At 53.6% G+C, this 10,235-nt stretch overlaps 1 protein-coding gene across 1 annotated transcript; it reads right to left on the minus strand.

Moving 5' to 3' along the window:
* Positions 1-330: 330 nt before the first annotated feature.
* LOC114697489 (lysophospholipid acyltransferase LPCAT4) lies at positions 331-7,885 on the minus strand. The gene is made up of 14 exons (XM_028875746.2): positions 7,659-7,885; positions 6,269-6,411; positions 5,752-5,972; positions 5,322-5,434; positions 5,146-5,206; positions 4,851-4,909; positions 4,639-4,673; positions 4,097-4,151; positions 3,869-3,951; positions 3,487-3,612; positions 3,132-3,264; positions 1,497-1,595; positions 985-1,141; positions 331-746 (listed from the first exon to the last, which is right to left on the minus strand). The coding sequence occupies exons 1-14, from the start codon at positions 7,770-7,772 to the stop codon at positions 571-573; spliced, it is 1,575 nt and encodes a 524-aa protein (XP_028731579.1). The 5' UTR covers positions 7,773-7,885; the 3' UTR covers positions 331-570.
* Positions 7,886-10,235: the final 2,350 nt, after the last annotated feature.

The following is a 10,235-nucleotide window of genomic DNA, read 5'->3' on the forward strand; positions in this document are numbered from 1 at the left end:
ATGGAGTAAACTCTCAGTGGGATTGTTAAATATGGAGTGGCAGTAAGCTATATTTTCATCTCTTTAATGAGGACAGAGCATGAGGGAATGGGAAGAGAAAGATGTTCATGAAGAAGTCTATTAAAATGTGCACATTTAGTAGGTGGGAACAGGAGGGGAAGATACAAACTTAATGTAAGATTTCCATGAAGGAAACACCCCAGTCCATTTGTGAGTGGGAATTCAGGTATGGCCAAGTTCAATCTTTAGCGTTTAGAAATCCCAATGGAAATCTGGCAACCAACCATTCATCTCTTTCCTTCACAACTAATGATTCCACCCATGGGACCGAGCTTCTTTTTTTTTTTTAATAGATATATATTTATATTTATATATAAAATAGTCTTTTACAAAAAAAACCCACCAAACAAAAAATTAAAATAAACTTAAAAAACAAACAATGATAACAAAAAAAAAAAAAAAAAAACCCAAACAGGAGCAGAGATGGGGTTGAGGCGTAGGGAGGGCCTCTGGCCTGTCCTGAGAGCAGGGCTGGATTCGAGCTGCGGAAGGAGTGGGAGGCTGGGGTGCTCAGTCATCCTTCTGCTTGGGGGCTTGCACAGTCCCGTTGGCCAGGGCGGTGGGGCTGCCTGGGGACGAGGCCTCTGGTATCTGGGAGGTGCTTCGAGGCTTGTGTGGGGGGCGTAGGTAGGTACTGAAAAGCTTTCCATACAGAGGGTCGTGGAGGGAGAAGTTCTGGAACTCATCTGGGCGGGGCGAGTGGGAAACAGAAACGTATAATCACCGAAGCGCGTGAAGAGGACACCTCTTCCTTCTCTTTGCTTAGAACCGGTAACCCCCAGTCCCTCTAATCTGTTGGCCTTCTCACATACAGCTTTACTTCCCTTTTCCTCACTTGCCTATTTCCCGCCCACCTCGCCTCTCAGAGGTTCTTTCTGGTGGTACCCCAGTGCCTGTGCAGGGTAAGAGAAGGCAGTGACTTACGGAGCGAGAGGCCTTGGCTGCATCCAGGCTGGCACAGCTCGGCATGCAAAGTCGTGGCAGCAGGGCGGGGCGAACCCAGCAGCAGGTGCAGGATGGTGCTGAAGCCATCTTTGTACAGCAGGCGGCCAGGTCCTTCCACCTGCTCTTCAGCAAAGAGCTCGGGGCAGAAAGAGAGAGGTGCTCGTAAAGTTCTCTCCTCCAGACATTGCCTCCTGCTGCCCGGAAAGCCTACGCGACGGGCTCCCCTTCTTCCAAGAGTTCTACATATGAGCCCTCGTGGACCTCTAGTGCCCTTTCTTTCAGGGTAACTGTAAAATGTCTAGCTTCTGCCTTCTGCCCGCCTAGGCCTCAGTAGGAGATACTGCAGATAGGCAGTTTTAGGTAGTGTGGCACTCCCAGGGCACTGACCATGCATTATCTAAAAGCTGAGAACAGCGTAATATACCACCCTCCTGGGATGGAACTGTGGCGTAAACGGTATCAGCAGTTGTCCCACAGTCCCTCAAAGGTACCTCAAAGGCCAGGCGAATCAGCTCCTCCAAGCTCCTGCCCCCATCCAGGGCTGCCAGGGCAAGGGCCACATTTCGGAAGTCCACCAAACCCTTGGCATCCTGGAGGGCGAAAAAGCAGAGCAAAACGTGGGGAACCACACATCTTCCTCCTGCCCTCTGGCCTTTGGTTTCTCTTCACCAGGCTTAGAAATGAGGGTTGTGGCCACTCTGCTCAGAACTGAGCACCACACTCCTCAGGACTCCTGAAGTTCTCAGGCTGTAAGCTTCCTTAGGGACCCCTTACCGCACAAAGTCATCTAGTAACAGAGCCCCCCCACAGAGATCTAGGAATGGCAGGGAATCCCCCAGGAATTCTAAAGTTACCACCCATTCTGATAGACCACAGGAGAGCAATCCTGGTTTCCAAGCCAGACAAACTGGTTTTCCTCTGACTCAGCCTATGTGGGAGAACTGGTCCAACAGATTGAAAGGGGGCCCCTGGCCTAATTTTTTTAAACCAAAAATTCAAACAGAATAGATGCTATGCCAGGTCTATGGGGGACATGCTGGCTGAGATGGGGACAGTCTTCTCCAATCTAAGAAATCTACACATGCTCATACTTAAAATTTTTAATATTTTTATAATCGAGACAATGTGTGACAATGTCTAACTGTAGAACTTAGACTGGCCTTACGTATGATCCTTTTGCCTGTCTTCTGAATGTTGAGGATGTTGAGACTCATAGTCTGTGTCTATGACCTTTCAGAGGCTTGGGGTATAGCTAAAGTATAAGGCCACCTGCCTAGCAGAAAAACCTGAGTCTATTCTTAGCACTTAAAAAGAAAACACAAATTAGAATTGTAATGTGAAAGGATACTTGATTATATTTCTGGAAATAACAGTTTGCCTAAATTCTTGAGTTAGTTCAGGAATCCTCTAGGAAGGCTACAGGATATTGGAAAAGAACCTGTTTCTGTACTGCAGCAATTGTAGATCTCAAATTCTCAACTGTTTAACCTAATTAGTTTTTTCTCCACCTTCTCCTTCCACCTAACTTTTTTTTTTTTTTTTTTTTTTTTTTTTTTAAGACAGGGTTTCTCTGTGTAGTTCTGGTGCCTGTCCTGGAGCTTGCTCTGTAGACCAGGCTGGCCTCGAACTCACAGAGGTCTGCCTGGCTCTGCCTCCCAAGTGCTGGGATTAAAGGTGTGCGCCACTGCTACCTGGCCACCTAACTCTTCAATGGCCCTTCTGTGAAGGTCTCCACCCAGTGTCCTTCGTGGTCATGATTCCCCATCTCTGCCAATCTCTAGAGTGGCTCCAGGTTCTAGACTTCCCTGATGGAGCCTGTCATTTGTTCTTCCTTCTATGACTACAACACTGTTCCCTCTATGTACTGGATACTCTGGGGAAAAGAAAAAAAAAACTGTCCCAGTACATCTTGTAGCCGGCCATTTACGAGGGTTATTAGACTGTGCAGAACAGACCTGCAATCGAGCCAGCAAACTAGAATTACAATTTGACAGGATACGTGGTTATATTTCTGGAAACACAGTTTGCCAAAACCGACATGTTCACTAGAACTTCATCTCTGAATCCCGAGCTTGTTGGCTCGGAGGGCAAGTCATCCATTTTGCCCTGGGTTTTAGCGCCATTACCTCCTGGAAGTAGCTGAAGGCACCAGCCACTGTCTGAGGATCTGAGAGCTGTAGCTGCTGGGCAAATGCCTCTTGGCTGATCATTCGACTCCGGCCTGGCTCTGCCCCTGTGTCCACGCAGCCAGGGGACAGCCTACGATGGAAGGGACAGCAGCGAGCTGACTCGGTTTCTTTCTGGATCTGCCACGCCCGACCTTGCCCCCAGCACTAGGCTCCCAGCGTGGGCCCCGCGGCTGTCCTCCCACCCTCTGTACGGAGGATCAAATCCAGCACGGCACTTCCTCCTCCGTTTTCCCTTTGGAACTTTCTCTATCTGGGGCACACTGCTCAGACCCTCACCTTCAAGGGAACTTACCCAGCCTTCTGTAGCACCTTTCCCAGTTCCCAGAGCCGTGGTTCCAATGCTACCTTCAGCTGGCCCACCACAATCACAGGTAAGCTCCCTACAAACTCACATTCGGTGGCTGGAATGCCCAGGGCCCTGCAGGACAAAGAGGGATGGAGATCAAGGGGGAAGGCAGTGCAAGAAACTGCCGGGGTTCCGGTGCACCCGGTCTGACGGAAATGGTCGGTCTCCATCTTTTCTCCCCCTCGCCTCAGCTGTCTGCCCCACGGCTCTTCCCCACTATCCCTTATTTTGGCCTCAAAACCTCCTGCCCCTTCTGTGGTTCCCCTGCTCTGCATAACTGCTCCAGGAAATACTTTGTGGAATACCAGGAAATACTTGTAATACTCACTGTGCCATGACTCTCTGCACATTGTTGGCATAAAGGGTGGGGTCCTTACTCTCCTCAGGGCTGGGCTGATAGACTGGCAGGAACTGAAACACAGACACAGCTCTCATCAGGACCAGGAAACAAGGGCCGGGCACTACTACTCTATTCTCCGCTTCCCACTAAGGGGCGGCAGCGGGGGGGGGGGGGGGGGGGGGGGGGGGGGGGGGCGCGGCCCCGCCGTGGTCATACCTCTACGTCCACGATGCTGCAGGGCTGAGAGGCTGTGAGCCAGAGAACTTTGAGTCTAAGGGAAGAGAGAGGGGTGTTTACCACTCTTTAACTGTGATGAGCAAGGCAGTGGGATAGTCTGTGATATGAAAAGTGGGGACCCCTAGCTCCGGTTAACTGGGAGACCATGAGAAGGGCCGGAAGGGGGATGGGGAGAGAGACAAAAACTGCAGGAACACACCAGGGGGAAAAGCTGCAGGCAAGGGGGAGTCTGGGTACCAGGGAGAAGGGAAGAGGCATGTCTAGTGATGTGGGTTCTCCAGAAAAGACCGCTGGGTGAGGACCCCCCCCCGCCAAGAACCCCACAAACAAGAAACAAACTCAGGACAGTAAATAAGAAGGAACTGTCATCACAGTAAGAGTGAGGGGGGTGGGTGGGGGGAGGCTAGAAGTACTGCCAAGTTACAAAGGGGGGTCAGAGGACAATCTCCTCTAGAGATTGGACCAGGGATGCTCTGATGGACGGGACCCCACACCCTTATCCCCACAACGCTAAAACTCACACGCCAGGGCCCCTCCATGCCCAGCTGGTGGTGTCCTGTGGGAAGAGCAGAGGGAGGGGCAGGTTACTTTTCTTTCTGGAAACCACCTTTAGCAGAGACGACGACATCCCCCCCCCCACAAGCTTTGCCCCCAGGTGCATACTGTTTTCCCTGGGTTCCCTTTAGGAAGGATTCATGCTCCCTGCTCCCACCCTTCTTCCGCTGAGACTCACCAGACTGTTGGGGTACCGGATGAGGACAGGCTGCACGGGCACCCCTGCGATGAAGGCTCCTGAATCCCATTTCCACCCCGCCCCCCCGCAAGGCAGAAGTTAGTACACGGATGTAGCTACATGGCATGAGAGTCTGTACTGATACTTTTCTCTGCGTCTCGCCTTGTCAGTGTCAGGTAAGAGGCTTCCCGTCGCCACCACCCCTTCCCCTCTCCGCTACTCCTCAGTTACTCCTCCCCCAGAGCTGGAGCTCCTTCTCCTCCACCACCTTATCGCCCACTAGCGTTTTACTTACCTGCTTTGAACTTCAGCAAAGCCTTCTTGTTAGAACAGGTGCCTTCAGGAAAAAACAGTACCTGGGTGGAAAAAACACAAAAACAGAAACCCCACAGCGCGGAGTGAGGTGGGAAGCAAAGAGCGACCACTCAAGACACACAAGACAAAGAGAGGGGTCCTGAGACCCTTACCCACCTGAGGCCACTTGCCTCCTGAGGTGGCCCGCCTCCGCACCTCCTCCACCACTCTCCGGCGAGAGGCAGGGTCATGACGGGATACCAGGATGGCTTGGTTGAATCGAAGAAGGGCTGGGTCGGGAAGGTTACAAGGAGTCACTTGGTTCTGACCCTGAGGCACTGACATCTGGCAGCCTCTATTTCCTCAACAGTACAAGGTATTTCAACAATCCATTTATTGCTACCATTTATTCATTGTAGGCTGTCTTTCTAGTACCTTGCCTCTGGCCCCAGCCTTGAAGTCTGAGATCAGCTGATAAACGGTGTTGATTTGCATTTCATTGGCCCATCCTCAATAACCCTCCTAACTTTCCTCTCTAGTGTTTCCATGTCTTGACTTTTGGGGTCCAGAGTTGTCATCCTCCCCTCTACCTCTTGAATTCTCTCACCTCCAATGACAGGCACAGAAAGATTCTCCGCTCGAGACACAACCTTGGGCAGGTCACAGGGTAGCAGAACAATTGGGTCAAAGAAAGTTGAGTGGGGAGCAGCAACCAGGACCGGGGCTTCCAGGCGAGAGGCCCTCTGTCCCCGAACTCGGATCCGGAGGAAGCCAAGCAGGAAAAAGAGCAGGCGGCTCAGACCAAGAACCCCATTGTGGCACACAGTCCTGTCAGGGTTAAGGCTGGGGATCAGTGGAGGAGGGAGTTCCGGTGGTCCTCAGTCAACTCTGTCCCCCCTCCAGGCACCTGGGACAGTAGGAAACACCTCTTCCCCCCTTAAAACATGTTGGCCATCGAGTTGAAGTATTTGGGACATGGCACTGAGAGGTGAGGTTCTAAGGACCAGATCTGGGGTTGGTTGATAGCTCATGTAACAGACAGACTCAGAGCCCGCCCTGGGGGGTAAGCACAGCACAGAACAGGGGTGAGAGAAGTAGGGTCTTAGGAGTTGGGTCTCACTTACTTCCTCCACCCAGTAACTGGTTCCTGAAGCTGCTCTTCAGTGAGACCTGCTACTTGGAGCCATGCAAAGGGCCAGAGGAGAAAGAGGACGATAAAGGCTAGAAGCACTCGGATTGGGGCCAGCAGTACCCCCAGGAGGCAGAACTGCAGAAGGGCAGGAGAAAAATATCCCTTAGGGCCGGGAAAGGCTCATTCCACAGCGTCCATCTCCTACAAGGACTGACCCGGGGGGCAAAGAGTTAACACCTTGCAGGTATTAGGGTAGAGGCGCAGGGATCCGAGTGGGATGAAGAAGACACTAGTGAGGCCAGGAGGGTAAAAGATTAATAATACCACTAGGTGCCGTATAGCCTCGCTCTCAGCTGACTCCCACCCCACCCACAAAGGTTAATGTCATAAAATGCATCTAGTACTTGGAATGGTTGTTAAGAGGATTTAATGAGAGAATGCAGTGAAGGTGTCCAGCTCTGTGTTTGATGTAGGTTAGAGACAGGTCCTCTTTCCCAACATCCCATTCCATAAATAGCTCCTATGCCAAACAAACCCGGTGCGGGGCTCTTTCCACACTTTGGGCCCCAGGAGAAGATGGTTGGAAACAGAGATCCACTTTTCAAGCCTCAGGTCAATCAATCCCTAGTACTGCAGAACAGCAATCCTTAGGTAACGCTCAGCCCTATTCCGCAAGGTAAGGGTTGCCAAGAGCCAGGGTGACTCCAGAGGCTTCTCCTTAGGATGGAGCAGGTAAATAAACCTAGCCCCCCCGGGGCCGGCCTCAGGGGAGGTGATCACAACAGAAACCTTGGACACTTCCTTCCAACATCACCTCCTGCCTACCCTAGGGTGGTGCGTCCCTCTACTTCCTGTAGCCAACCCCCCCTCCCAGCCTCCCTGCCCCCCACCAGTAGGTGCTGCAGTGAGGGTGTGTGGGGGGTGGTGGTAGCGGAAAGAGGAGGTGCTGGAAGGGCACAAGGACGCAGTCTCCGGGTCCAAACCGTTTAAGTCGAAGCCCGGAGAATCGCTGAGCACGCCCCTGCCCCCACCCCGGGCTTTCCGTAGCCTCCAGCTCCATCCCAGCCCGTCAACCTCCGAGGGATGCAATCCGCATTCCCCAGTGTCCTCCATCTCTCTTATCCTTGGGTCCCCTTCAATCCTTCCTCTTCACCCACTCGTTTCTTCCACACTTCTGAGCCTGTCTATCGCCTAAGCTCGACTCCTCACCAGGGCTCCTCGCCCACCTCCGGCCGCCCCCACGTGCGCACCCCCGGACTCCCTCTCCAAAAGCTTCTTAGCTGCCTCCTCTCCCATCCCCGTACCCATCTCAACCTCGGATCGTCCACACCCGGTCTCCCTATCCCAACCAGTCCCCCGCACGCCCCCTGCCCACACCTTACCTTAACCCTCTGGAGGCCGGAGAGGTGTAACTCATGCACGAACGGGTTTGGGGGCGCTGAGGGCCCGGAGGTGGGATCGAGGGGGGCCCAGGCCCCAGGACTTCCTTGGCTCATGATGGGAGAAGGTGGAGCGAGGGCCGCGGCCCCCCCGCCCCCGGCCCGGGCCCCGCTCCCGGTCCCGGTCCGGCTCTGCAGAGCAGCTTGGCTCGTGCGGCGGCGGCAGCGGCGGCGCTCTGGTCCCAGCCCCGCCTGGTGCCGGCCGAGGGGCGGGGAGCCGCGGCGCCGCCCGGGCCGCTCGCGTTGTCAGGGCGCCGGCCGCGGGGCGGGGCTTGCGGCGCCCGGGCGTCCCCGCTCACCCGCGTTCTCGGCCGGCCCTCGTGCCATTCGGAGCGCGGCGCCCCGAAGGACCTGGCTGTCCCTTTCCCGGGGTCACGGGCTGGAAGCCGGGCGAGGACGTGGGCGCGCAGCCGAGCGCCCCGGTCACCTTCCGGACGCCGCGGCCACCCTGAGGGCGCGGGCGGCGTGGAGCCCTGGTCGGGGCAGGGTGCCGAAGCCCGCGGCTGCGAAAGGAGGCTGGGCCCCCTCTCCCCGCTGCTCCCCCGTCCCAATTTCTCCATCTCCCCGGCGGACCACCTCTTTTCCTCCCCGGCCGGCGCGCCGCCATGGCGGAGCTCGCGCCCTCTGGCGGCGGTACTGCGCGTCGCGGTTCTCCGCGTCCGCGCGTGCCGGGCTGCGCTGCGTGGGCCACCGTCCCCCGCGCGCCTGCATCCCTCGAGGCTTAGCGGATGCACGTTCCCCCCCCCCCCCCAGTCCCGCAAAGCCCGGCTGGAGACCGATCACTCTCTCAGCTTCTATATTGTTCTCCCTCTGGAATATGGAAGGCACCTAAATGCCTTGTCCCCTGCAAACCCCTAAAGCCTCCCCAAACACACTGTACAGCGGCTTAACAGATGGATTGCCAGAGCACTGAATGGACTCTGAAACCCATAGCTGAAAACATTATCAAAAATATAGTGCACGGGGAGAAGGAATTAAGGGCTTTGCCTTTGAAAGTAATCCGGGTTTAGTTCACCTTGTCTCCGGTCTGCCTACTGAAAGGTAAAAACTGAATGGTTGTTGAAGCAAGAAAATCAAGAGGGGAAACTTCAGAATTAAGGATGTTTCCCCCCAACGCCTCCTTGAGTTGTGAGTTCACTCCAGGATATATTATCCTGAGGCCAGGATAGGGTGATGAGGGCTCACAAGTTCTGTTGATAACCAAGAAAATAAAACATGGGATTCCCAGCACAAACCCCCAGATAATTCCTGAACCTCAACAAAAACATACTAGTTTCCTACATTCTCACCAGAAAAGAGAGAGCACAACTTTACTGATTTCCCTTGCCTTGGTTTCAGAGTGCCAGAGTTCATGCGTGCGTGCGTGCGTGCGTGCGTGCGTGGTCATAGGACAACTTGCAGCAATTTTCTCTATTTCCACTTTTTGGGTCTCAGGAATCAAACTCAGGTTATGGGACTTGGCAGCAGCGGCAAGCAGCTTTACCGGATGAGTCATCTTACAGACCTCCTTTGGGACTTTTAAGAAATAAGGCTCAGGGGATGGGAGAGAGAGAAAGGACATTGAAAGGGGTACTAGGTACAAGCCAGAAGTCACTCCTGTCTAGAATCTACCTCAGTCCCCCGTAACTTTCTCTCATACCACTGACTGTATCCACAAGGAAAGGAACGGCTGGCAGTGTCCCGGAAATAAAATCATCCTTAGGATTTGCTTCTGCCATATCTGAAAGTCAGTGTGTCTCCCCTCCTATATCTAAATATGCTGAAGTCCTAGTCCCCAGGTGGTGGTTACTTGGAGGTTAGACCTTTGGGAAATGTGTCTCCTTGTTGTGGTAAAACACCGGACAGAAGCCATCTAAGAAAGGAAGGAGTACTGTGACTCACAGTGAGGGTTACCGTCCATCACTTCAGGAAGGCAAGGAGCGGGAGGTGGGTGGCTGTCACATCGCACCTGCAGGTTCAATGAGGCAGAGACACAAATGCTAATGCTCAGCTCATTTTGAATCCCTTTTAATCCATGGACCCCAGCCTATGGAATGCTGCCACCTACATTCTTGGCGTGTCTTAGCGAACCTTTCTTCCCTTAAACCTTTCTGGAAACACCCTTAGAGACTCGCCCAGAGCTGTGTCTCTATGATGATTTTTAAATCCCCTCAAATTGACTGAGAGGCCTAACCATCACCGGGCAAGACCCTTGTGATCACAACAGTACCCTTGAAAGGAGAGGAAGAGAGTGACAGGACCAAGTAGACACCATAACAGGCTGTCAGTCTTCTCTCAGAGACCAGGCCTCAATTTCAGTTTCCTGAGACTTGAGCAAGCAGTTTCTGGGAGGGCCATAAACAAAAGACACAGTCCTTGCAGTAGCTCCCTTTCTGCACGTACTCTGATCGCTCAAGATTCAGCCAGTTGTTTACTGTCTGGGACCCCTCATCAACTTAGAACTATGTGCATGGATCAAGGTCAGATCCCCTTGATCACTGAGTCAGCCCCCCCAGTCAGTATGTGCAAGGCCAGCCAGCC

The sequence above is a fragment of the Peromyscus leucopus genome, chromosome 4 (assembly GCF_004664715.2).
Source record: "Peromyscus leucopus breed LL Stock chromosome 4, UCI_PerLeu_2.1, whole genome shotgun sequence".
Classification (NCBI taxonomy): domain Eukaryota; kingdom Metazoa; phylum Chordata; class Mammalia; order Rodentia; family Cricetidae; genus Peromyscus; species Peromyscus leucopus.